Source organism: Apodemus sylvaticus, chromosome 1, assembly GCF_947179515.1.
Source record: "Apodemus sylvaticus chromosome 1, mApoSyl1.1, whole genome shotgun sequence".
In the NCBI taxonomy this organism is placed as follows: domain Eukaryota; kingdom Metazoa; phylum Chordata; class Mammalia; order Rodentia; family Muridae; genus Apodemus; species Apodemus sylvaticus.
The window spans coordinates 25,301,065-25,327,057 of NC_067472.1; the positions used below are offsets into that span (position 1 = coordinate 25,301,065).

At 39.5% G+C, this 25,993-nt stretch overlaps 1 protein-coding gene across 4 annotated transcripts in view; it reads right to left on the bottom strand.

The window, feature by feature from the left end:
• The window catches only part of Hectd2 (HECT domain E3 ubiquitin protein ligase 2), a 68,389-nt gene extending 45,098 nt beyond the window's left edge, over positions 1–23,291 (bottom strand). For all 4 annotated transcript variants that reach the window (XR_007978516.1, XR_007978517.1, XM_052186730.1 and 1 more), the window contains exons 1-2: positions 23,047–23,291; positions 9,136–9,265 (exon numbers count right to left, since the gene is read on the bottom strand). Coding sequence is in view for 2 of the 4 variants with exons in the window: in XM_052186730.1 (XP_052042690.1) it covers positions 9,136–9,265; positions 23,047–23,184 (268 nt within the window). In the remaining 2 variants the exon portion in view is untranslated. The remainder of the gene's footprint in view (positions 1–9,135; positions 9,266–23,046) is intronic.
• Positions 23,292–25,993: the final 2,702 nt, after the last annotated feature.

Consider the following 25,993-nt stretch of genomic DNA (forward strand, 5'->3'; position numbering starts at 1 on the left):
TAACTAAGACAGGCATATGAGTAACAAGAGCTGAAGTAAACTCACTCCTATCTGCTACACCTGGGAGGAGCATGAAACCACATTCCCAGAACAGTTCTGTGTTTTGAAGAAACTGAGGTCACAAGACTCGTCTTATTTTCTGTTCCATTAACTATTCAAAAACAAAGTAGACAGGACTTACAATATAATCAAATATTAAAAAAAACAACCTCCCATCAGTGTGATTTATATCATGACCTGTTGTAGAAAAACTGAAGTAGCAAAGAAAAGTAAAATGTGCATGTTATCCTCCTTTCAGGTATGGGTCCTGTTCTACAGCATGCTCTAAGGACAGTTTTCAGGTATGGGGTCCTGTTCTACAGCATGCGCTAAGGACAGTTTTGGAAGAATCAAAGCCCTATCCTCTTTTCCTGGATATTATATCCACATATGTGGTAGTTTTTAAATATGCCCATAAGTTCTTTGATATTTCTTCTATGAAAAGAAGGAGTCTAGTTGCCATCCTTTTGAATATGGGCCAGTATTAGTGAATCCCTGATAATAAAGCTTGGTACAAGTCATGACTTTATTATCATGACTTTATAAAAAGCCATGCAAGTCTTTTTTGGCTTCCTCTTTGGGGATATTCAGTCTTGTAATTCAGTCATGCTGTACAGAAGATAGGTGCCTAGTCCCAGTTCCATCTACAGTCTAAGACTCCAGCCACAAGAATGTTCAGCAATCCCTCAAATGAGCTCAGGAGAAAAAAAAGATTCCCTTCCAATAATTCCTGAATTTTGAGATGGCTGTTATAATGCAAATAAATAACAGAAAATATGACATTGGGAAAATCAAGTCATCTCTCAGAATGTCATGTTTCATCTTTTAAACAAATAAAGGGACTGAAGGGATGACTCAGCAGTTAAAGAGAACTTGATGCTCTTGCAGGAGACTTGGGTTTGGTTCCCAGCAACCCCATCTGGCAATCAACTTCCTGGGATGGTTCAAGAGATATGATGCTCTCTTCTGGCCTCTGGGAGCTTGTATGTACGTGGTATGTTTATATGTATATACATATTTACATATATTTAGGCATACACACACTCAAATCTTAAAAAAAAAAAAAAAGAACAAATGGAGGCTTTTGAGGATAAATATCCAGTTGAGAAGACTTTCAATTCCTCTTAAAATTCCATTAAAACTACAACAAAAAGTTCTCTTATTTTCATGACATAAATCTGCAGATTCAAAAAGCTATATAGCCTCAAAGTTAAAAAGAATGTGTACACTGACTTAAGATTCAAGACAGCTAAACACGAAGGCTCAATGAAGTAAGATGAAATGGAACTTCATTTACACTGTGGACTTCCTGAAGGAGATGAAATCTGGACATGGCTATTTAAACAATGAGGCCATAGAACTAAAGTGGAAACTGAAGACAAGCTTAGATCCCTAGTTGGTCTCTCTTTGTCACAGGGTCACAATCCCTCTCCATTCCTAATCCAGCAGAAATCTGGGAATTTACATTCTTTGGAGAGAATACAATAGGCACTTTGGACTGGGAGAAATGTTACAGCTGAGGTGATAAGAGCAGCAAGAATATGGGAAGAAAATGCTAATTGCTAAATTCTAAGAATTGTCAAGAAACCACTTTTATTCCTGTCATCCTAATAAACCACTTGATTCGGCTTCGCTCCATAGGGCCTCCCTCCCCATGCCACAAGGAAAGATTACAGCTTTCCTGGAGAATCTGACATGCCTCAAAGGAAATAATGATACTAATTAATCAGACTTCTCTACACAGAAGACCACCCATGTCACCTTATAATAAAGCTTAAGGCCCATAGCCTTACCCATGCCTCAGAGTTCAATTATTTTGTTCCTTAGGGCAAATAATAAGCAGAAAACTAAATATAAGCTTCTGATAGAAAGACTCCAATGTGGAAAAGACAAAAACAAAGACATATACAATTTGAGTTAATCAAAATCCATGAAAGGAGACAGGGTGGAAACTTATCTTAGAAAGCTATCATTTTCTCTTCTGATGGATTAAAAAAATCATGACATAAGAAAGTTCTATAAAGAAATATGCAGGGTGTGTCAACAAAGTCTTAATAACTAAAGACACAGTTACAGAAATTAAATACTCAATAGAAAGGATCTTCATGCTGCTGAGCATGGAGGTGCACACCTGCAATCCCAGCTAGGCAGGAAGCTAAAGGAGAAAGACCATCCACTTGGGGTCAGTCTAGACAACTTTGTTAGACTCTGTACAGTGCTTGCCTATTATACTCAAAACCCTACATTCAATCCTTGGTGGTGGAAGGGAGAAAAAGGGAGGCAGGGTAAGGGGAGAAAAGAAAAAGTTTAAGGAAAAGTCCCCAAAGACAGAACAATGTGGGAGAAAGAGAAAAGAAAAGTTAAAAATAGGATCTCAGAAAGTCTAGGGTTTGAACTACAGGAGATCTAGAGAGGAAGGGCAGAAAAAGCAGAGGGAGAAAATAACTGAAAGTGTATTTTATTTCTAGAATTTAAATACAGGAGCTAATAAAGTGTCTACCAAGTATGCATCATAAGAGATTTAAAAAGACTTGAACCAAGGCTTATTACCCTGCAGTTTCATGAGTTTTCTCAAAGTAAGCCAAGAAGACAAAGATGTGCAGAAATACAGAGATGTCTTACATAAAAAACCAGAACTCATAGTAGCCTAAATGAGATCTTTATTCTGCATGGAGTGGACAGAATATGCTGAGAATTAGTATTATTTGATACTTGTCATTACCACCATCTTGACTGTCTTTGTGATCTTCTGAAAAGAGAGAATGAACAGGCAAACCCTGCATGGACTCAGCTATTCCTGGTTGGCGTGCCAGTGTGCTGGTGAAGTTCCTGCATTCCTCTTCTGGCTCCACTATCTGAATAAGCTAAGGATACTCAGCTCAACTCACAGCGTTTGTGTGTAGTGCTCTGGGTAGTTGGAAAGCCATGTGTCTGCTAGACATTAAAGGTGCAGATCAAACAATCACCCCTTAGCTGTCTGGGCAGCTGTCTGTCTCACAGCGTTCTTGTGGAGGGATAGAGAATGGGATAGTAGTGGCCTCTGAGAAGAATGCACATGGAGTGGGCTCACAGGGACCCAGTGGTACTGTTCTTTTTTTTGAGTGCTGAGTTCATGGGCTTCAATTTAACCACTATTGCATTCTAAATCTGTGATATGTTTGAATTAAAAAATTGCGCCCTCAGTTGCTCATGAAGTATCATGGGGTAATTGCTCTATCATAATCTCTTCTACAATTCATCATATAAATATACACAGATGTAAACATATAAAAATTATTCATCACTAACATTTGCTGAACTATATAAGGTATGGAACTAAATATGTCTTAAATGTCTTCTTTCCATGTATTCTTGTAACTTTACAGGATAGCTTTTTATTACCTTGTTTTACAAGGAAAATAAATAGAATGAAATTAGCTTTTCTAGAATGGCAGAGTATACATTACAGAAACAGGATTCAAACATAGTCTAAAGCTATAAAATTTGTATTTTTTTCCATTATTGGAGTCAAGTAGCAGAAGGCAAACCTACTGGAAGCAGGAGCTAATAAACTGTAAATGTATCCACAATATCACCCTAACAAAGACAAAAACACCCTTCAAAGATCAATCAAAATCATAATACTGACAAATTACATCTTACATATTACTTATGAAACTTAGGCATAGAAGACATTTTATAGTTCATTAGCCACACCTGCCCCATTCCGTGACCATTAAACAAAAGCCTATGAGGGTGAGACAGCTAAGTTACAGACAGTGCCAGCTGACACCATGCAAGGCACAGTGGCACAATTGAAAAGTTCCCTCTCTCAGTTCAGACTTGTGCTGTTTTTGACTACTTCAGTTGTGGCATGAAGCTGAAACCAGGAAAGACCAGAGTAAATTAGTCATAACAGGTGGTGTTTACATCACTGTCTATAAGAGTACTTTTCTGAACAGTTAGCAAAAAGAAAGCTGAAGGAGGGAGAAAGGAAGAAGAGGAGAAAAACCCTATATGATTCATAGTACTTTAGCCATCAGAGCCAAATATAGCAACACATTCACTGGTTTGAGGAGATGGACTTTTTACCAAGTTCAGTGAAGTGTATGTAAAACTCTAAGCATGACTTAAGTGTTCTTTTATGTTCTTTGCATTAAAAATACAAGTTATTTCCATAGAAGCTCATCTTTAATGAACTAGATGCTTCATACTAGACTGTCCTACAGAATTAAAGACCAGAGAAGGATCTGGTATCTAACTAGGGCAAACAAGCCAGCACAGAAAAATTATCTCCTACTCCTTTCTTTATTCAATAAATTACTGAACAATTACAGACTACATGAGACACAGATGCTAGGCCCTAGAGATACCTGGATTCAATACTCAAGAAAACCAGAAATATATGCATGCCCAGATCTGACAGTTACACTTCTAGGAATATCTTACAAACACTTTACAGATGAACAAAATGGAATATATATATAAAGTCACTTGTTGTGGTACTGTTTCTACTTTTTTAAAAAAAGGAGGGACACAACTTGTTCTTTTTAATGAGGTCTGAATAAGCATGTATGCCTAATATAATGGAATATAATTGTAAAGAACAAGAAAGATACCTCAAATAAAACAACTGAAAATAACAATCCAAGGTGCTGGATAATGTACATGTAGGGAAAATATGTATGTATGAGAATATATATATGAATATATTTTTTAAAGAATTATTTGTTTAATGTATGTGAGTGCACTACAGTTGTCCTCAGACACACCAGAAGAGGGTTTGAATCCCATTACAGAGGTTTTGAGCTATTATGTGGTTGCTGGGATTTAAACTCAGGACCTCTAGGAGATCAGTCAGTGCTCTTAACCACTGAGCCATCTCTCCGGCCTGAGAATATATGTTTACATTTACACAGTAGAATACAGGAGATAGAACAAAACAATGTGATAATATCATATATAAAGCTACTAATTTTTAGCTGCTTTTTCTAAACTCTGAAGCTGCATGTCTATGGCTCTGTAAGAGACTGCCTGCTGTGGGGGAGGAATTTTAGGATGCAGACATATACTAACTCATTAAATGGATATTTTACCATCTCTTTAGGCTTAAGGTGAGCCCACCTTGAATCATATAAATGTGCTATTCAAAAAGTTAACTCTGATCTAAAACAATAGCTGTCCCCTCTCCAAAATAAACATTTTAGGAGCAGACAATAGTAGAAAAGATAAGTAAACTAATGCAGCAAAATATTTTTTCAGATACACCTTTTTCCATGAATAGTTAAGAAAATAATGAAGGTACTTATTCTGGCTTAGGAGACGATCTTAGAGACTTAGTCTAGTCAGTTTTCAAAGGAAACCTGAAGACCAGGGTTGAGGTCTTGGAGATATTCCCAAGGTAAAAATCTGAAAGTGGCAAGTCCTTTACTCTCCCCAGACAGCAACCCCTGCACCAGGCTTCCTCTAATCTCATATTTCTGTCTGCCCTTCACACTGCTCTTAAATGGAAATTGAACTACTTTATCTGCAAATACATCACAGGACTTTCATATAGACCTAACCATCGAGTTCAGACAACCTTTCCTCCCTTTGGCTATTTTAGAGTGACAAAGATGCGTTCCTCAAGTAAGAACTACAGAGTTCAGGCCACACCAAGGCTCTGCTAAGAATAAACTCATGACATCAGCTGAGCTTGGAGTCAAATACTGGCTTCTAGGTAAAATAGGAGTTCATATCCACTCTTTCCTGAATTACCAACAAAACAGCAATTTCAAAAGGCTTGCAGAAGAACTGCTTTGCTTCTTTTAAAGGTATTTTGTAACTTTTTTTTAAAAAAATGTTTTAGGTAAGTCTACAAGGGGAAAAGAAAAATACAAAAAAGAGAAAAAGAAGGAGAGAGAGGGGAAGGGAGGGAGGGAGGGAGGGAGAGAGAGAGAGAGAGAGAGAAAAGTGAAGAGAGAGAAGGAAGGAAGGAAGGAAGGAAGGAAGGAAGGAAGGAAGGAAGGAAGGAAGGAAGGAAGGAAGGAAGGAAGGAAAAAAAGCCAATTACTCACACAATTCTACTCCTACTTTACTTATCTTCTAGGCCTTTTTTTTTTTTTTAAGATGCTGTATCACCCTAGCAGCTGTTGTAGTAGGTAAAACGCCTACACTTCTCGACTTTTTCAAAGGACAGCCAATTTGACAGGCTTACCAAGCCATGTGATCTCCAGGGAGGAATGGATCCTCAGCTGTTAGGGAACCCACACTGGGGTGACCCACCCTGGGGTGACCTACACTGGGGTGACCTACACTGGGGTAACCCACACTGGGCTTCCACAGCTTCTCTAACACCACTTGGAGATCAGATGAGAGATAAGCTGTTAAGAGAATGCCTGGCCATAGGAGGAAAATTATAACTGCTAAGAATTATAAACTTCTGAAGAAATAATCTTAATTGACAAGTGAGAAAGGCTTCTCAAAAAACCAAAGAATTATATGCACGCCCACATAAAGACTCAGTCTAATTCCCATTCAATAAAAGAGTTCTTTCTGTAGCACCTGTGACATGTGAGGATACCAGAACTAAGGTGGTATCCAGACAGAACAACCAGACGTCTAGACAGGAGTTCTATTCAGGTAAAGAAGTCTGCTGAACTGTTCAACTAGAGTGATGTATGCAAAAACTCCAAGTTGAATGAGTTTGGTGCTAAGTCCAGATTCCACAAGACTGGCTCTTATGAGAGAAAAACAGGCAAGAGGTGGGAGTTTAGCTAGTTGGAACATATTTAAAGTCAACAAATCTACTTGGAAACCTATGAACATGAACGGACAAGTTCACAAATCAAAGTATCTGTACAGATAAGAAAGCAAGGGACAGGCATGCACATGGCACATAGATACACATGCAGGCAAAGCACCAATACATAAAAATGAACACCCATAAGATAAAATGAAAGAAGAAAAGATTAGGTTGAAATTGAGAATGGAATCAAAGGCCACTTAAACAAAAAACTGAAACAAAGGTAACTGCTTTCTACCACACTCTGACTTCCTGTCATACTCCATTTAGTTTACAGCTCTGTTGTGCTTTGTCCCTGTTATCTCCTTAAAGGTTACAGTCCTAAACCAGGAACCTGTAGATGTGATCTTAAAACTGATAGAATATCCAGGTAGACAGAACCCCATCACACAAATCTCTTACAAGCGGATCTTACACTGGTTGCAAAAGGCAAAGCTGAAGAGACTAGAATCATACACAGAACCCAAGAAGGTCAACAAGCCGAAGGGCCCAAGTGAGGATGCCTCAATCCCAATCCCACTTGAAAGGGAGAAGAAAGCAATCACTGGGGGGTGGGGGAGAGGAAGGGAGGATGGAGGGTGGGATCTGAGTTGGAGAGAAGACAGGGAGGGGAAGAGGGGAACATGATCAGGTATTGGGGGATGAGGAGTGAAGCCCTGAGGGCCAGCAGAAGGAATGGAAACAGGCACCCTTGGGAGGTTGGAGGTAGAGGGACACTCTAGAATGTACCAGAGACCTGGGAGGTGAAAGATTCTCAGGACTTAGAGGGAGGGACTTTAGATGAAATGCCCTACTGTGGGGAGAGGGAACTTGTAGTAGAGCCCACCTCCAGCAGAAAGACAGGGCATCAAATGTAGGGCTGGTATTGCCATCCCACAGTCAAAAACTCTGACCCAGAAGTGTTCCTGTCTAAAAGAACAGTGGAGACAAAAATGGAGAAGAGCCTGAGGGAAAGTGACTGTCCCAAATTGGGATCCAGCTCAAAGGGAGCTCCAGGGCCTGACACTATTACTGATGCAAAATGTACTTGCAGACAGGAGCCTAACATGGCTGCCCCCTCCTACTCCACCCCCACCCCTACCGAACACTCTCAACCAGGCAGCACTAGCTGATATGAGGCCCCAGACAACACAGCAGAGGATTGCCTGGTCTGACCTCAATGAGGGGAGAAGCATCTACTGCTTCAGAGACTTGAGGCCCCAGGGAGTGCGGAGGTGTGGTGGAGTAGGGGTAAGGGGTAGGGAGAGCCTCTTGGGAGACTGGGAGTGGGGGAGGAATGAGTAACTACTGGAGGGTGGGCTAGGAGGAGGATAAAGTTTAAAAAAAAAAAAAGATTAAAGAATAACAATTAAAAAAAACCAAAGAAGCAAAACCAATACAAAACAACAAACAAAAAAAATTTTTTTTCAAGAAAAGGACCCTGCTGCTGGCCTTGAAAACGGCTTTGATATTATTGAACCAGTAAGAAGGCACTTGAGAAGGAACTGTGTATGTTTATATGACCGTCAGGGAAGGTACTGGCATATCAGTCTTATGAAAATCAATTTTGCAAGCAATCTGAAGGAGGTTAGAAAAGAATATTTGTGCTGAGTCCAGCCCAACCAACATCTTGATTTCAACCTTGTAGGGGTTCTAAGTATAGAACCTAGCGACACCCATCCAGACTTCTGACCTAAAGAGCTGTAAGGAGATACCTGAGTGCTGTTTTAAAGCCACTACATTGTGACAATTCATTACGCAGCAACAGAAAATAAATATGAGATTTTGACTATTGTGAGGGTGCAATGAAATTGTCTTTCTAAATTATATAAATGTTATTATGCAGTTGAAATGTGTGTGTATATGTGTGTATATATATATATATATATATATATATATATATATATATATATATATATATAATATGATAGAACAAATGTGTGGCAGTGTAGGTATAAATAAATCAAAGGAAGAAAAACATTATTGAAGGCAGAGGTCCAGAAATGAAGTTCTATGGATGTAACCTCTAAAACTGTACAGTAGGTTTAATGGTAGTATGCACGGCCAAAAAGAAAATTTTTGTAAGACTAATTTATTATGTAAGTTGTTTGTCTAGAGTATGAGGGCATTCCAAACTTCAAAGATTTGTGTTTTTACGGGGAAAGTATCCTGAAGAAATGTAAGCAATTTATATTTTCTATGATAAAATAAGCTATACAAAGAAATACTAAGCATTTACATAGCTTATTTCTCTCTTTTGTAATAAACTTACCCAAAAATGCTAAATAATTTAAATACATTTTAAGTAGTTTAATACTATAATACAAGTTTAGCCAAGACCCGCAGACTATTACCATTCCTGATGTTAGGAAGAGCAAGATGGGTAGGTGAGCTTCTATTTTCAGCGGCTTCTTTCTTCTGGGTAACAGTCGAAACAAAGCTGCTAAAAGTGGAAATCTGGCCCTTGGATCCTCTGTCCAAGCCCTAAAACACAAAGTGTTTTAAAGATTTAGATTTAATGACAGAAAGGCGATGAAACTGTTATATATGCAACTGGCCAAATTATCACACAAGAGCCACAGCAGTCATCTGACTACTTACACACTGGTGAGGTTTGCAAAGGGGGTGGCAACACTGCACCTACTTTATAGTTATTATAAGGTTTAACAAAGTCCACTCATCAACTACTTAAACACCACTTCTGTACAAAGTATACAGTCCACCAAAGTTAACCACTTTAATTAGATATTTAAATAATACAGCTTTTATGATCACTAAAACTATACACTTTAATAATTTATAGTTAAAAGTTGATTTACTAAAGTCTCTACAGTGATTTGATTCAACTTTAAAAGTTCATTTAAAATAATAAACTGTTTAGTGCTAATTTTTTTATAAAGCATGATAATTAAATTGTAGGTATACCAAGATTTAAAAAAGTGCTAACCATATAGGGATCTTTAGGTATAGCCCATAGAACATACTAAAGAAGAAACTACCTATTAACATATTTTCCACCTCAATAACTCCAAAAAATTAGTAAAACATTTAATTAATCTGTATCTTGTAAAAATAAAATATAAATTATAAAAAAATAAAATAAAAATTAAGCTGCAGTGCTGACTTTAGGCCTTTGCTTAGTTCTTAGATGTTTTTGAACTGATGTTCCAGATCTTGAGACAAGGTTTCTCTCTATAGCCCTGCTGGTCTAAAATGTGTTCTATAGCTTAGAACACATGGCCTTGAACACCTGTCTCAGCCTCTCCAATGCTGGGATCATTGATCTACATCACCACACCCTACTTTTCAGTTCCCAGAGTCTTGAGAAAAGTAGTTAACGTATTTTGCTCACATTTTGTGTACATATGCATAATTGCATGCCCATGCAAATGTGTGCCGTACTGCATGAATGAAGGTCAGAGAGCAACCTCAGAGAATCTGCACTCACCGTCTACCATGTAGATTCTAGTGATTGACCTCCGGTCAGCAATCTCAGTGGCAAGCACCTTTACCCAGTGAGGCATCTTTCCAGCCCAACATCTATTTTGTAATCTAAGGTAGTTTTACTTTCATAGTAGATGAAGAGGTTCTCTTTCACTTCTTTATTTACTCACCAGATGGATTCCATTTACTCTTTTAGAAACAATTCATACATAATATAGCAGATATATTTTTGTGTTCTCTCCAAATTTCCTTCCCTTTTACAGAGTCATCTGATTAACTCTGATAGTCTAGAAGTAGAAATCATATCTATCAGTTCTGGAAAGAAGTGATGACACATTTAAGATTGGTGGGGAAAATCCCAGCTCGTGCTATTTTCCAGCACTGTAACAATGAATGGCAGATGCTAGGAGCTGAGGTTCTGGATTGTTCATGAGCTTGGGTCTAGAGTGACAGGTTATGTAAAGCAGACCCACTTCTGACCCTCAGGCTATATACACTAACAATAGTAAAACCTTTTAGAGCTTTTCAACACTGAAATTGGGCTATGTAACGGAAACAACAGCTCATAACAACTCTGTTCTTTCTGTGTTTTATTTTTCTGTAATGCCATCTTGCAATGTATTTAAACTACACCAGAGAAAGTAACTGTCCTTGTATTGGTCCATTATACTGCACTAGAGAGTCCTTATTCATCACAAGGCTTGACATAACTTGTGTACAGGCCCTAAATCTATTTGTGTTTTTCTTTTTAAAAAGTTATTAGTATTGGGGGCTGGAGAGATGGCTCGGGAGTTTAGAGCACTGACTGCTCTTCCAGAAGTCCTGAGTCCAGTTCCCAGCAACCATCTGTAATAGGATCTGATGCCCTCTTCTGGTGTTTGAAGACAGCTATAGTGTACTCATAAGTATAAAATAAATATATCTTTTTAACAAAAGGTTATTAGTATTAAAAGAGCCCAAAGAAAATGAATTTCAGATACTAAACACATTGCATTTAAAAGAGTCTGGATTTAAGTGACTTTTGTAAATCAGTTAATTCCTATTTCACAGGTAGGGACAGTGGAGTCACCTGAGAGTCACAAAAGTCAGCAACTAACAAGTAACAGAAAGGTGAGAGCTGGGCTGAGGAGATGCCCAGCCATATATGTTGAAAAGTCAGGCAAGGCTTTTAAGCCTAGCACTGAGGAGGTGGGCACAGGCAGGTCTCTGCAATTTGCCGGCCAGAGTCCAGATCAGGTGAGCGAGACCCTGCCTTAAAAACACAGAGGTGGAAAGTGTAGAACGTGCCTCAAAAGTTGTCCACTGACTTCCACTGCATGTATGTACATGTACACACCTGTACACACTTGAACTTGCACACAGTGTACCAGAACACACAAAAATATGCACACACATGCACATAGGCTTTGCCCAAAATAAAATTAGACATTGACAATTTGAAGGATATACCTCTACAAGTACATAGATACAATTTTCTTATGTGCAATATCTTTGGCTGCTCATTGACTTTTGCTATTATTATTTGTTTTTGCAGCTCAGAGAATCCCAAATTAATATTTCTGTATTAGATTTAGTGGAGACAACACTGTTTATAAAAGTTCAAAGTATCTGGGCTGAGAAGATGCTCAGGTGGTAAAGTGCTTGATGCATAAGCGTGAGGACTGGAGTTTGTAGGCGGACACCAGGTAATTGGCCAGTCTAGCTAAGTGGTGAAGGGAGACCTTTTCTTAAAAAACTAACATGGAGAACAAATGAGGAAGTGTATCAGGAACAGCAAAGCCACTTCTACACACATGTATACAAATAAACGTCTACACATACATACAAATGTTGAATATATTATGTAACTGAAAACATAGTTTTTTAAAATAAATATGGGAAAGGAATCAGAAGTCTCAGAATCATAGACATACATGTCAAAGGTTAGAACTACAAAAAATAATTACTCAAATTATTTCTGTAATAACAACATACTAGAACAAACCATTTGATGGGTAGTTATTATATCTACTACTATACTTGATACTTTACTACATTAAAACATTCTTATGATATAGGTACTTGTGGTGGCTAACCTTGGTTGCCAACTTGACACATGTGGAAGTACTGCCTCCGTCAGATTGGTCTATGAGACATCTATGATACATTTTCTTGACTGCTAATTAATGCAGGAGGGCTCAGCCTACTGTGAGGTGTACTATCCCTAGGCAGGTGGGACTGAGCTGTATAATGAAGAAGGCTGAACATTAACGTGGGACAAGCCAGTAAGACAGTTCCTTCATAGTTTCTGCTCCAGGTTCCTTCCTGTCTTGTGTTCCTAACTTTGGTTTCCATTGATGATGGACTATATGATAAAACAAACCTTTCCTCCCAAACTTGTTCATAGAGTTTATCATAGCAATAGAAAAGCAGACTAGAACAATATGGTACAGATGAGGAACTTGAAACGCCATTCATTCTCAAGTTCACAGACCATGAGAAACAGTTCAAATTCCACGCTAATGAGTATCAAGTCTACACAGAGAATCACAGAATCTCTAGCTATAGTAGCCATCAATATAGGGGCTTGACATATGGGAATAAATATGTTAAATATACTACCAATTTTAGTAACTACTCTTTGTGGTCATACTTTTACTGATATTGAATGATATTTAATAACCTTAGGAGCAACTCAACTAATCAGAGGAAATTAAACATACAAGAAACAAAATACATTAGGGAGACTTCCAATATTCTAACAATTTACAAAGACTTCTGGGTTCTTTCCCTTCTCCCTTCCTTTACCCTGTCTTAATAAAAACAAAGCCTCTAGGAACACTATTTAGTTTACTTGTGAGGTTTTGAAATAATACTAAAATAATTTAGTTAATTGCTATTGCAACTGCTAAAGAGAGAAACATAGTGTTGGGAGCTAAATCAACGCAATTTCAAGAAAAGAAACCTGAACTGATATAGTTGAAACAATGACTAAAAGATGGCAGCCTGTCTAACCAAAAACAAAACAGCAAGCACTATTTTCAGTCTAAGTCTGATGCACAGTGAGGATGAACAAACTATCCAATAAGTTATACGAGAAATAGACAATGCTTCAAATTTCAAAAGGTATTTTGGTACCTCTAAGTCAGAGGGTGGGCTTATTGGAAGAACATCTTAGGGTGATTTAGATATATATTCAGTTTGTGAGTAACTAGACAAGGAGCCAAGGCTCACTAGCAAACATGTTTTACATGATAAATTAACTGGGTTTTCTAATGAGGCTTTGTATACAGCAACAAACAAGGCTAAAACTATATGTGAGATACTATAGGAAGTAAAGAATAAGTGATGAGAGAAAAAATCCAGAAGAAAGCAATGTGTTAAAAACTAAATGGGAGGACCGGAGACATAGTTCAGTAGTTAAGAGCTCTGTCTGCTCTTCCAAAGAACCGGTATTGATTTCCAGCACCCACATGGCAGCTTACAACCATCCATAACTCCAGTTCCAAGGGATCTGACATCTTCTGGCCTCCATGAATACCAGGCAAACAAATGATGCACTGACATTAATGCATGCATAAAACCTATATACATAAGATAATTTAAAAGAAAAAGAAAACTAAGGGAGTTATAAAGATTCAAGAATGTGAAACAATAGAGTTTGTCTATCCCAATGATTAAAAAAAATCTACAAACATTTTCAGTGGACTAGAATGGCAGAAATTGTATGAATGAACTGATGAATGAATGGGAAGCTAGAAAATGAAGGCAGTGACAAGGACTGCCAAGAAACTTGGCTAAAGTGGGAGGGGTGAGGGGTAGGGGCGGTGGAAACCAAAAAGTTAAAGAATATTATACCTTTTTAAACTTAAAACTACAACTGACTTGCGGGGTTTTCAGTCATTTTATCTGGAGTTCTACAGTTGAATACTACAGATGAAGTTTTGGAATAAGGCCAGCCTGCAAACAGTGGGCTGTATGTGTTGAAGAATAGACAGTAGGAGGATACTCAACCAGCTGTTAACAGATTGAAGCACAAAGAACCAGGGTAGGAGGGGGCAGGGAATTGAACTTTCACAACTCATTGAGAGAAAAATATACTCAAAACACTTCAACCCAGTATACTAAGTAATAGAATTCATTCTCTGGGCAGAGGTTGTCCATGAATTTATTAGAAAGTTCAATATTTCAAGCAGCAGCAAAGTTTCATGTAGTAATTACACTAAATTTTATTTTTCTAATTCCTAATAAGGACCTCCATAGCTTTCCAACCATAAAAATATGTAGTTAATATGTAAAATTATAATATTAAACAATCTTAAAAAGTTAAATACACAAATATTTAGAATACCTGTTCCACTCATATTAACATATAATCATATATTTTCAACCTTATTTTCTTTGAATATTTAAATTACCACTTTCAAATTTACTGAGGAACAGTATCTGAGTCAAATTTCTAATTTCTTAAATCATATTTTTCTTTTATACACTAAAGAAGGGATATTCAGTTTTCATTGATCAATATTAAGTGTGAATTTCTGTTGTATACAAAATTTGTAGTACTATTTACTTTGATTATTCTCCATCCTCCAAAGACTGCTTTAGAAGATAGGCATTTCTGTTTTCACTCTAATACAATACTTGATAAAGGTATAATTACCTCTGTTCCATCACACAGTGCTATAATATGATAACATCTCCCCCTATCCTACAGTCACTGAAATAAAATATTTTAAATTGAAATTCTAGAAGTCTACAAAATCCAACCTTCAGCCTCAAGGAATCAGGGTAGATAAACTACCTATACCTATGATGGGTATAAAAACTACTTTTACGGATTTTACATTTTACAGAGTAAATGATTTCCTGAGGTATTCAGTAAAGGCTATTATGTCAAATGAGTAGGGTCTTTAGGTTTTAAATTAAAATAAGCAATCCTTAAGATCTCTTGCTTCGTCAATTTCTAAAATAAGCTCTCCTAGTTACCAATCAGGATCATATGAGACATAAGACCTCAAGTGCATTTAGAGTCTGTCAAAGAACAGGTCTTGAAACCAGGCAAAGACATGTTCTTTCTTTAGGTTCTTTTTCCCCACAGCTAAAATGCTAGATCCAAAGAATCTTCCTTTTAAATGTGAAGTCACTTACTCTTAAGTTGTAAACATTCTTCCTAAGCTAAACAGCACCAGCACCAAATAGAATTCTAGTATGAACCATATCTTTTTAAAAATACTAAGAAATAAAGATAGCATTCTTTGAAATAATTTTTATTATTGCTTAATTGGTACAAAGCTCACTGAAAATAGTTCACTTTTTTCTTAACAAGACTCTAAGCCCAAAATAACATTACTTTCCACTATAAAGGTGACAATTCAATTAATATTGAGACAACTGACCCCTGACCCCTGACCCCCCATAGGCATTAGCATTGAAGCACCGAGCATCAGTGTTCACGGACCATCAGGAAGTCAGGTGGCCTCTGAGATTAGTTATTTGCTTCACAACACACACACACACACACACTGAAGCTTCAGCAAAATACTTTTAGGCTTTATGTTTGTCTGTACATCTGTGCATAGGTATGTGCACATTTGTGCAAGTATATAAAGACAAGAAGAGAGCATCAGATCCTCTGGTAGGTAGTTGTGAGTCATCTAACATGGATGCCGGGAAATGAATTTCAGTCCTCTGGGAGAGCAATAAATGCTCTTAACCACTGAGCCATCTTTCTAGACCCAAACACTACTTTTAGAATAAGGTCACAATTCTACAACTAATTAATAAGAATCATGTTGTTCGTTAATAAAAACATATGAATTAACACCAAGTTAACTTTATTGCACCTCTTATAACAACTTCAAGAATGATTTTTCAATTCAGCCTAATTAGTAACATTTCAATAAATTTTGTATTTAAAGCATACATTCAAATATATTCATTCCAGTCTGTGATCCTCACACCTGCTCTCCTGGTGCTAGGGATGGTACATGACTTTGTGCATGCTAGCAAAATGGTCTACCATGGGCTACACCCCCAGCACAACTATATTCATCCTAAACAATATTTTAACTATGTCACACTAATCTCTCTCTCTCTCTCTCTCTCTCTCTCTCTCTCTCTCTCTCTCTTTGGTTTTTCGAGACAGGGTTTCTCTGTGTAGCCTTGGTTGTCCTGGAACTCACTCTATAGAACAGGCTGGCCTCAAACTCAGAAATCCTCCTGCCTCTGCCTCCCAAGTGCTGGGATTAAAGGCGTGTGCCACCACAGCCCGGCCACACCAATCTCTCTTAATGCTGGAATATCAACTTAAAACAACTAGCTACTTGTACAAGGCTCTCCATACAACATTTTATCTAGGGCTGGAGAGTTGGCTCAATGGTCAAAGGGCACTTGTTGTGCTTGTTGAAGACCCAGGTTCCTACCACCACATGGAGGCTCACCACCTCCTTAGGCAAGCACACAAATAGTGTACAAATGCAGACACATAAAATAATAAAAATAAAAGACACAAAAATATTCTAAAACAAAAATTTTATCCATGCATATGACTGTAATGCTAGAAAAAAGTAGGTGAAAAACAGAAACCAAAGCTTTCCAGAGCCTTCTCAGCTCCACCCACTTCCCCATTCATCCACTGTTGATCTTTTTCTTCTCAACTCTAAAAATAAGCAAGCTAATTTTAAAATGCGACACAGAAGTTGCTAATTTTGATAACACTAGTCTATATTCCCCTATGAAGCTATTTTTCTTCAAAAAGAAATTCATCTGACTTCTTACATTGAGGAGTTGAGAGTGAAAGGCATCCCTTAATTCTGTATGGACTGGAAAGACATGGATGAATAAAGGCAACAGATACAGAGCTTGAGACTTGATACGGAGAGTTGGTAGGAAAAGAGCCAAAATAATAGGAATAGCAAGGGCTGGCTGACTTATAATTTCTCACTACAGATGTAGTTTTTTCATGTACTTTTGTTTTTTGTTTTTTGTTTTTTTTTAGATTTCATATCTATTATGTGAGGTAGGCACTACTATTGTTTTCCTCATTTTATAGACAAAGAATTAAAAATAGCAAAGTGGTCTCACAATTGATATTTTGGGGGCATTTTCTGGTTCACAATTTATAAGCATGTTTTTCTCCAACTGCTAAATATAGTCAAATTATTTGTGTTCTAAATCCTGAATTAAACATGAATGGGAGAATGAACAGATGTGCATTCTGGCCTTGCAGCCAAAAAAAAAAAAAGTTGAGAGACTTTATGATCTACTCAAAATTAGACACCCAGAATATGTATTTATATAGCTACCAGCCTTCTTAACTGAAAACTCTTTAAGTACTATTTTAATCTCTCTTTAAGAGGTTATTTTTTACTTTATCAGACTGCTTTGTTTTATATAGCATTTAAAACTACAGATTCATAACATTAAAACCAAATGATCATATATTCTAGAATATATTTATTTGACACAACATTCCTACCTTTGGAAAAAGATTTGAACTAATATGTTGCTAGACCACACCATCTTTTTCAAATTGGGATTACTGGTTTAGGTGGAGGCTCTTTGTGCCACATCTTGACACCAGAGAGGGACACAGAGAGCTCAGAATCAGGGAAAGAACAATTTTAAAACAACCTTTGTACCTCAGTATCATTTTACCCTTTGGCAATATACAAGAAATCTGACTCAAGCATCTGTCCCAGGAAATGGGATAATAATCTATATACTGGGTTGTTGTGTGATTGTTGCTGATTGTATTAACTGACTAAATGACACATGAAAATGCATAGTACAGAATATGCACTCAACAGTTATATACATATGCTTTTTTGAGAAAGAGGAGAGACAAACTGACTGATTGACTGACAGCCTGGCTCACTTTGTAGTCCCGACTGTCTTGCAGCTCAAGAGACTTTATCTCCCAAAAGTGCTAGGCTGGAAGCATGGACCACTAAATCAGGTCATATATATTTTCAAAAAAGAAAAACTTTAGTTTATTAAATTATGTAAGATACACCCACCATCATTTTTTCATTCTCTTCCTACATTACCTCATTTAGAATATAAGAGACAAAATGCACAAGAGGTCACATATGTAAGATTGCTCAAAATGCTACGGCTGTGCAGAGCTTAGGTAAGCACGCATACACACACTTTTTTTTTTTACATGTTGCTACTGGCTGGACTTTTTTTTAAATATGCCTCCTCTTCCTCCTTCCCCTCCTCCTCTTCTCCCCATTCTCCTCTCTCTGTCTTCTTTTCCCTTCCATCCTCCTCTTCCTCTTCCTCCTGAAAACCCTTTTCTGGAACTAAGTCTTGTCCCCTGTGTTAATCCTTCTACCCTCTTCGCTCCTGTCACCTGGTTCCACACTGTGTGGGTTCTTCTTCTCTGTACTGTTTATCCTGTGGTCAACACTCCAATGGATGTGCTCATCATCTCAAGCATGAACCACAAGCCTCTTTCCTTCACTTTCTTCCTCCAGTGTAACCATACACTACCAGCAATTTCACTATGTTGTTCCTCTATTCAAGGAATTCCAAAGGCTTCCCATTAACCACAGGAGAAGTGTCCAACTTTCTCGAGCCCTCACACATCCTTACATAACTCCCACAAGTCCCCAGCATATTTCTATTGGGCTTGTTTTATTGTTCCTTAATTCATTTTTCTCTTTAAGGCCTCTCAGGTTATTTTTTCCCACTGTTTAGATATTTTCTTTTGCCCATTCAGATCTTATCATTCCTTCAAGGGCCTGTCAGCTTAAATAATTACCTTTACTTTGGAGGCCTTTCTTCACAGTTCTGTGCACATCGATCACCTCCATATTGAAAACTGTTCTATAGTTTATTGTGGCTTTTTCTGGGGTGGGGGTAGGAGTTCCAGTGGGCTTTTATTGAGATCAAATAACAAAAAGAAGTAAGATTTTACGAACCATCTTTTCTGAACCATGTATAACTCTGTAAAGACTCAGGTCCATAGACATGTACATACAATGTAACTAACATATCCCAACAAAAACAATCACAACCCCCTGAACATTTGCCAATTAAACAGAAAGCCAATTTTCCCTTTCCCCTAATGTTTCCAAAATGTTAAGTCCCCATTGTTTAAAGTGGAACTGGTCCCATGTAACTAGGAACATTAGAATTACTGTGGCTTTTACATGCTGATTTGTTCTTTATCCATTAGCCCTGAATCACTGAGGTAGGACATTCTAGTTAAGCCTTGTCTGTGTTCTCTACCAGAGTTAGTGCAAGGCTAAGCATAGCGTATGTTTTGGTGGCTGGCAGTCCCACTGTGATCCAGAGGTTCCAACAAGCCCATTTATACACAGTGCAAACTTGTCGCTCTTGTTCTCTGCATACACCTTGTGTTTTCCCTCAAACTCTTCTACTACCTACTTGACATAGTTCCTAATCTTCTATTTGTGGACAAGCTTCCCTTTGAATTCTAAACTAGAGATGGAGATGGAGCTCAGTGGTAGAATATATGTGCACAAGCCCTGAGTTTGATTCTTAGCCAAATACACACGTACACGTACACACGTACACACACACACACACACACACACACACACACACACACACACACACACGCATACATGTGCACATACATAGTTTAAACTTTTTCACCTCCCTAGTTATATAAAATTTATCTTTTTTGAATCTATTTAATTCCTTGGTGTATCCCATTCCATTGAGAATCTCTTTCCTGTTCAGCTCATTAAATACTGAAGGAAGCAATAACACTCTACTTGCCTCTCCTTTGTGTATTTCCTCCTTTATTTGCCATGATTTAATCACTAATTGATGTATTTGTCTCCATTTCAATCTGCCAGCCTTGGTGGCTTTATGTCTGATTTCTATAATCTGAGCTGGCTTCCTGAGCATCTCTCACTGAGCCACTCTAACAGCCATTGCTTTCAGTAACCCCGCCCCCCCAACTTTCATGGAACCACTTTAACAGCTATTCCTAAACAGATTTGGGATGAGGGTGAGGTTTTAAAACAGAGATTGCTGAGCTGTGCTCATAGCTTTTAATTCAGTACATTCGGCATTGGTGCTCACTCTACAGTTATACCAAGGAATTAAAAGAAAAATGTCTCCTTTCTCAGAAATTCTGATTTAAAAAGCTTACATTTGGGGTGACATAGTGTTTCCCAGTTGATTTTTACTGTGCATCAAAGTTTGAAAACTGGTGTCTTGGGTGGGATGTGAGTCGGGACCTCAACAGCCTACCAAAGTAACTCTAGAGTCAGTCTCGCTTGAGACCTGTGTCAGGAATCTTCTGAATGGAACTTGCCATAGAGGTAGTATCAGAATTTATCAGTTTCTAGCATTCTCTCTCCATCCTGGCACCCCTCTTTAAACATTCAGAATACAACTTAAACTTTTTGGCCTTATTTAGGATCAGCATAATCTGGCCTCTTCTTTATTTTAGTGAGCTGTCACTCTTATTTGTTCCATACCACCATAACCATGGCACACTAATTTTCTGGGGGGAAAAACATGATTACAGGACCACTTGAACTGAAATATAAACTCAAGTTGGAAAGACAGAGCAAAAAGGAAGAGTCACTAAAAGGCCCCAAAATTACTGATGTCAATTAGGATACTAAACAAACCTTGAGTTCTCCTTAAGCCCTACAGAGTCTGAAAATAAACCAGGAGGTCATAAACTGTCTTCCCTTTCCACCATATTCCATCAGCCTCCCCACTCTTCTGGAGAATTCCATCATCCCAGATGTCCTGGCTGTCCTGGTCTCGAGATGTCAGAATAGTTTTTTCCTTAGGCCTTTTATTATGATGCCTCGAAATTTCAGCTCTGAAAATCCTCTTGAAAAACGCACAGACATACTTGCATTGTTCTCCTAAAAGTTCCATTGAAAAATCCAATGGCAGTATCAATGTGGAAAGACATTTTAAGGCACCACCAAAAACTACCTCAGAATCCCAAGTTTTCTATTCCAAACTGTTTTTATCCTCAATGTTTAAAGATTTAAAAAAAATTCTTAAACTATGGTCTTTTTGACTAGTCCACATTATGAAAAAAATGTCCTTTGTAATAAATTTGGTAGCAAAAATGTGAATGTGACTTGAAATGGCATAAGGCAAGTAACAGTTTTTTAACCTGATTCTACTTAACAGATCAGACAATACATTGTCTACAGTTTTAACTACTACTGATGCTGGGAAATTGGCCAGGACTTCACTGTAGGTATTACATGTGGTAATACTTAAAAGGTTTAGTTTCTTAAAATCTGAAAAATTTGAAATTACTAAGACCTATGGGCTTTAGATAACAAATATTAGACTTCTAGCCACACTTTATCAGCTTCTGTAAGTTCCAAACCTTTCTTTCAGTTATACTGAAATTATATATAAATAATAAATATCAATATCTATCTATATTATTTATTATATAAATTATTTACTGTATACAAATAATTTAGGAAAAGGTACTTGCTGTTAGAAACTAAACTCATTCATTAAATTGCTTCTAAAAGCAGATGATACATCCCCTCCCCCTTAATAACCACCTTAGGAAAACCCTGCTGGGAGCGTGGGGTGAGGACCGACACCAGAGGTTTCCCCTGACCTCCATACACATATACCAACGCCCACACGTATACACACACTAGACACATACACAGACTTGAAACAAACAAACCACATTGGCATTAATAAGTCCTATATAATAAGCTCTGAAAACCCTGAGCACCAACAGACTACATTATGAATGACAAATTGCTTCAAAGCATCTCCTAAGGTAATCCCTAACTACATCTGCAATTTACCAATCAGTTGTTGCTATGCTTTTAAAGGTGTGTCATTGCTGTCCACAAATTGCTGCACTGACTTAGGATAAAAGAGTTGTCTTTAACAATTTCTAGTTATTACAGGCTTCAGACATTTTTGAAAAAAAAAAACTACCAAATCATAACATTATTCTGATACTAATACTTTATAAAGAAGAGTGAGCTATTTTAGTAAGTTCTTAGTCATTTAGGAGGGCGGCTTCTAGAAACTAATTGCAAGTAGAAATTTTTTAAATGTATAATATTCCATAAACTTTTACTATTTTGTCACATACAGATGCGTTGACAAGGCATACGTGAAAGCAAACTTGCCCAAAGTATTTAAATAGTATGTCAAATAAAAGATGTCAAAACCAGAGGTTAGTTATAAAGCAACCAGACTCACAACCTCTTAGTACAAGCAGGGAGAAGGGAGAAGGGAGAGAGGGGATGATGTCCCATGACATCATTTGGCAGTATGGAGTTTGAAGGCTGAGAGCGCCTTCCAAATTAAATTAACCCTTGCAAAATCCAGCTGGGAAATTACCTCGGTTAAGCTTAGATAGTTTTAAAAGAAGAAAAAGCCTCTCTCCTTCAAGTCACATGTCAGCACCAGATGAAAAACCAAAAGCATCCAGGGATGCATCTGCCTTCCACTACCCCGATAGCAACGGAAAGGTCAGAATTAGGCGGAAACTCGCCCCTGAGACTGCTCAACCTGAGGGGAGAAAGGACCGCAAAAGCGAAGGGAAGCGCTGCCTCGGCGCCCACAGGCAGGTTCTCCCCGTCTGGGAAGCCCTCGCGGACGCCCATCGGACACCTATGCTCATCCGACAGAGGATGCCGACCCTCTGGACAAAGTCGGGAGACAGACCCCCGAAAACAAGCAAACACCGAGCATCAGGCAGCGGACCACACTCCCCGAGCGCGGAAGGCGCGGTTCCCCAGGGGTGTCCGTTTGCCCGGGAGGCGCGACATCCCCGCTGCCCCCTCCCCAGGCCGCCCTCACCCGCCGCCCGGGCGCCCCCCGGCCCCCGCCGCACCTACCGCGGCTGCGCCGGCCGTCACGATGGGCGGCAGCTTCTCGCGCTCCGGCTCTTTCCCCTTCCTCTCCTCGGAGGCGGCTGCTGCCGCGGCCACCGCCGGCGGCGCTCCGGGCGAGAGATCCCGAGCCGCCTCACTCATGTCTGGCCGGGCGGCTGAAGCGCGAGGCGGCGGCAGCGGCGGCGGCGGCGGGACTGCAGCCGGGGCGGGCGCTGCTGCTACCTCGGCCGCGAGAGGGCTCCTTCCAACCGCCGCCGCCGCTCCGCCCCCGCGCGCGCGCCCGTATGTCGGCGCGCGTGCCCGCGGCCCGCGGCGCGCGCCCTGGGCCGGCCGCCAGGCTCCGCACCTCCTGCGTGCGCCCGGCTCGCGCCCTCGGCCGCTCCCGCGGGTCGGCCGGGGCTCAGGCCGCGGTCCCGCGTCACGCGCGAGGCCCGCCGAGGAGACGGCGTGGGGCGGGAGGTGGGGGCGCTTGGCCGCCATGTTGGTTGCGGGCGGTCGTGGGAGGGCCTCGACTCGGGAGGGCGCCAAGCCTGTGAAGAATGAGTCGCGGAGACTAACCCTAGCTTTCCCCTCACCTGGAGTGGCGGGTGAACCGGGGACCTTTGACCCCAGCTGGTGGCCTTTGACCTTTAAACTCCTCAGCGCTCCGGAAGCGGGCTCGGGGGTCACGTCTGCCCCTTGACCTTCCCTTCGCTGCGGGTCCTCCTGTCCTTACCTGAGCATCCTTATGACTAACCCTTTCCCCGCACGTCCTCTCATGGCCCCATCCTGCGGGAGAAGCGCTTAGGGTCGGGAGAGGACAATGCGACACCGTGCTCCCCTCCCACACACACTCCGGGGCAGGACGGCCAGGCCACACTTTTCCATTTCTGAGCCGCGGTCCCTCATGACTGCCAAAGCCGCCTCTCCCTTCCGCGCCCACGCGCCCACGTCTTGCTCTCCATCCTTCGTTCCCTCTAATCCCTCGTCCCCTCCCGTTTATAAGTTACAGATGGACATAGCCAAACTGCTGAGTAATCCATAATAAACCTCGTAATAAATTCTGGGTGAGAACGTTAAAAACTGAATTACTTTAAATCGGCAAGTTAAAATATCCCCACCTCCACCGCCCAACGACAACGACGACGACATAGACAATTTCCTTTCTCCTCGCCCCCTCCTTTTCCTTTTATCAGTCTGCTGGAATGGCAGAGACACCTGCTGATGGAGGAGAAGGGAGGGAGGAAGTATTCACTGTACCACTTACTAAAAATAGAGAATTTCTCGACATTGAGGTCTTCGGATTTTTAGTTGAGACGTCGTTATTCATGGTGAAGTGAACTTTCTAATCCAAGAATACTCAGCTCCAAATACAAGAAGCAAGAATATCTCTGAAACAAACTCAAAGGGGATTTGGAGAATGTCATTTTATATAATTCAGAGTCAGCAGAACTAAATAAATAGTTAACAGTTCTTCATGGCATGAGGTTGTTTTTCAAGCCCAGAATTTGAGGCAAGCAATAAAGTGAATAAAACAGTGCCTACTGTATTGCTTTGGAAATGATAAATTTTGCTATTTATAGGAAGTCTTTGTAGTTTTAATATAATTGCTGTTACCATCATTTCTCTGTTAACAAAAGGTGTGGAATAAGTATCCTAAAGTATCCAAGTATTTCAGTTCTGATATTCTTCAGAGCCAAATGACAGAGGTAGTAGCTTCCTTTTGTGTCTCATTTTTCTTGAATTTTTGTTTCTAGGCCTCGCTTTTTCAGTCTCTGGACTATCTCATAGACATCTGTTTTCTTTTAGCAGGTCAGCATGCTAAAAAGTGGTAACAAGTATTGTAAAGCCAACCTTTCATATTTTAAATACAGTTCAAGATGTACCATGCTACTGTGTCTGGACTGGTAGAATAAATTCTGAAATGGTGGTAGATTATCTTTCCTATTGTCTTCAACTAAATTTAGTAATATGCTATTAAAATACTTGGATCAGAAACAAGTTGGATCGCAGGCCTGATGCTTTCACTTTTCATGTGTGAGACAAAACAAAAGTGTGTCTGTACATCTAGTCACATTCAATAGAACAAAAATATTTAGATATTGGCAAAAAACTGGCAAGTCGGAAGTGTTCATTTCTACTGCTTTAGACAAGATAAGCCAATGGAAACAAGCCCGTTGGTTTATTCTCCCAGGAGTTCTATATAGGAAAGATGAGCATCATGAGGAATCTGTTTCCACTTCGTACTAAGTACACGCTTCTCAATTTACCACCTAAAGTCTCTTTCAGACAGGCCCCCGCCTGGGGACTGGGAGCTAGACGGGTAAGCTAGAATGATAACTCTGGCAGAACTTAGAGACTTGTACGGCAGCTGTCACAAAAACTTTCTCTGTGTGTCCTTGGATCTGGGAGGAGGGGGATCAGACAGGGAGGTGTGCAGAAGATACTTTGCAGCGCCATCAAGTGTGATGGTCAGGTACACACTCATTAGCCCTGGAAGAAGTGAGAACCTTCCTGAGTCCAGATGTAACGACTTGTTCAATCCCGATTTCCATCTGATTTAGGAAGGTGAAAGACCTAAAGGGGAACCAGGGTTGCAGGGGCAATGAAATGGGATTCAGAGATGTTGTTTCCAAAGAGGAACGTCAAAGACAGAGCTGTAAGGCAATGGAAAGTCTAACTGACAGAGCACCCCTTTAATTACACACAGTAATGGTAGTGTACTGAACAACAGCAAAATTGGTTCTGAAAGAGCATTTAAGAATGGTTCCTAACCAATCATTATGATCATGTGGTCTATTTTAAATTTGTGCTTCAGTCTTACTTTTAAGGTTCTGTCACATTAATTTATTGCTGGATGTGCCGTGTTGCACATGTTGAGGTCAGAAGGCAGCTTGAGTCGGTCAGGGTTGGTTCTCTCATTTTGTTGTGTGCGTCCCCGAGGATGGAGCTCGCTCAGGTGTGAAGCTGG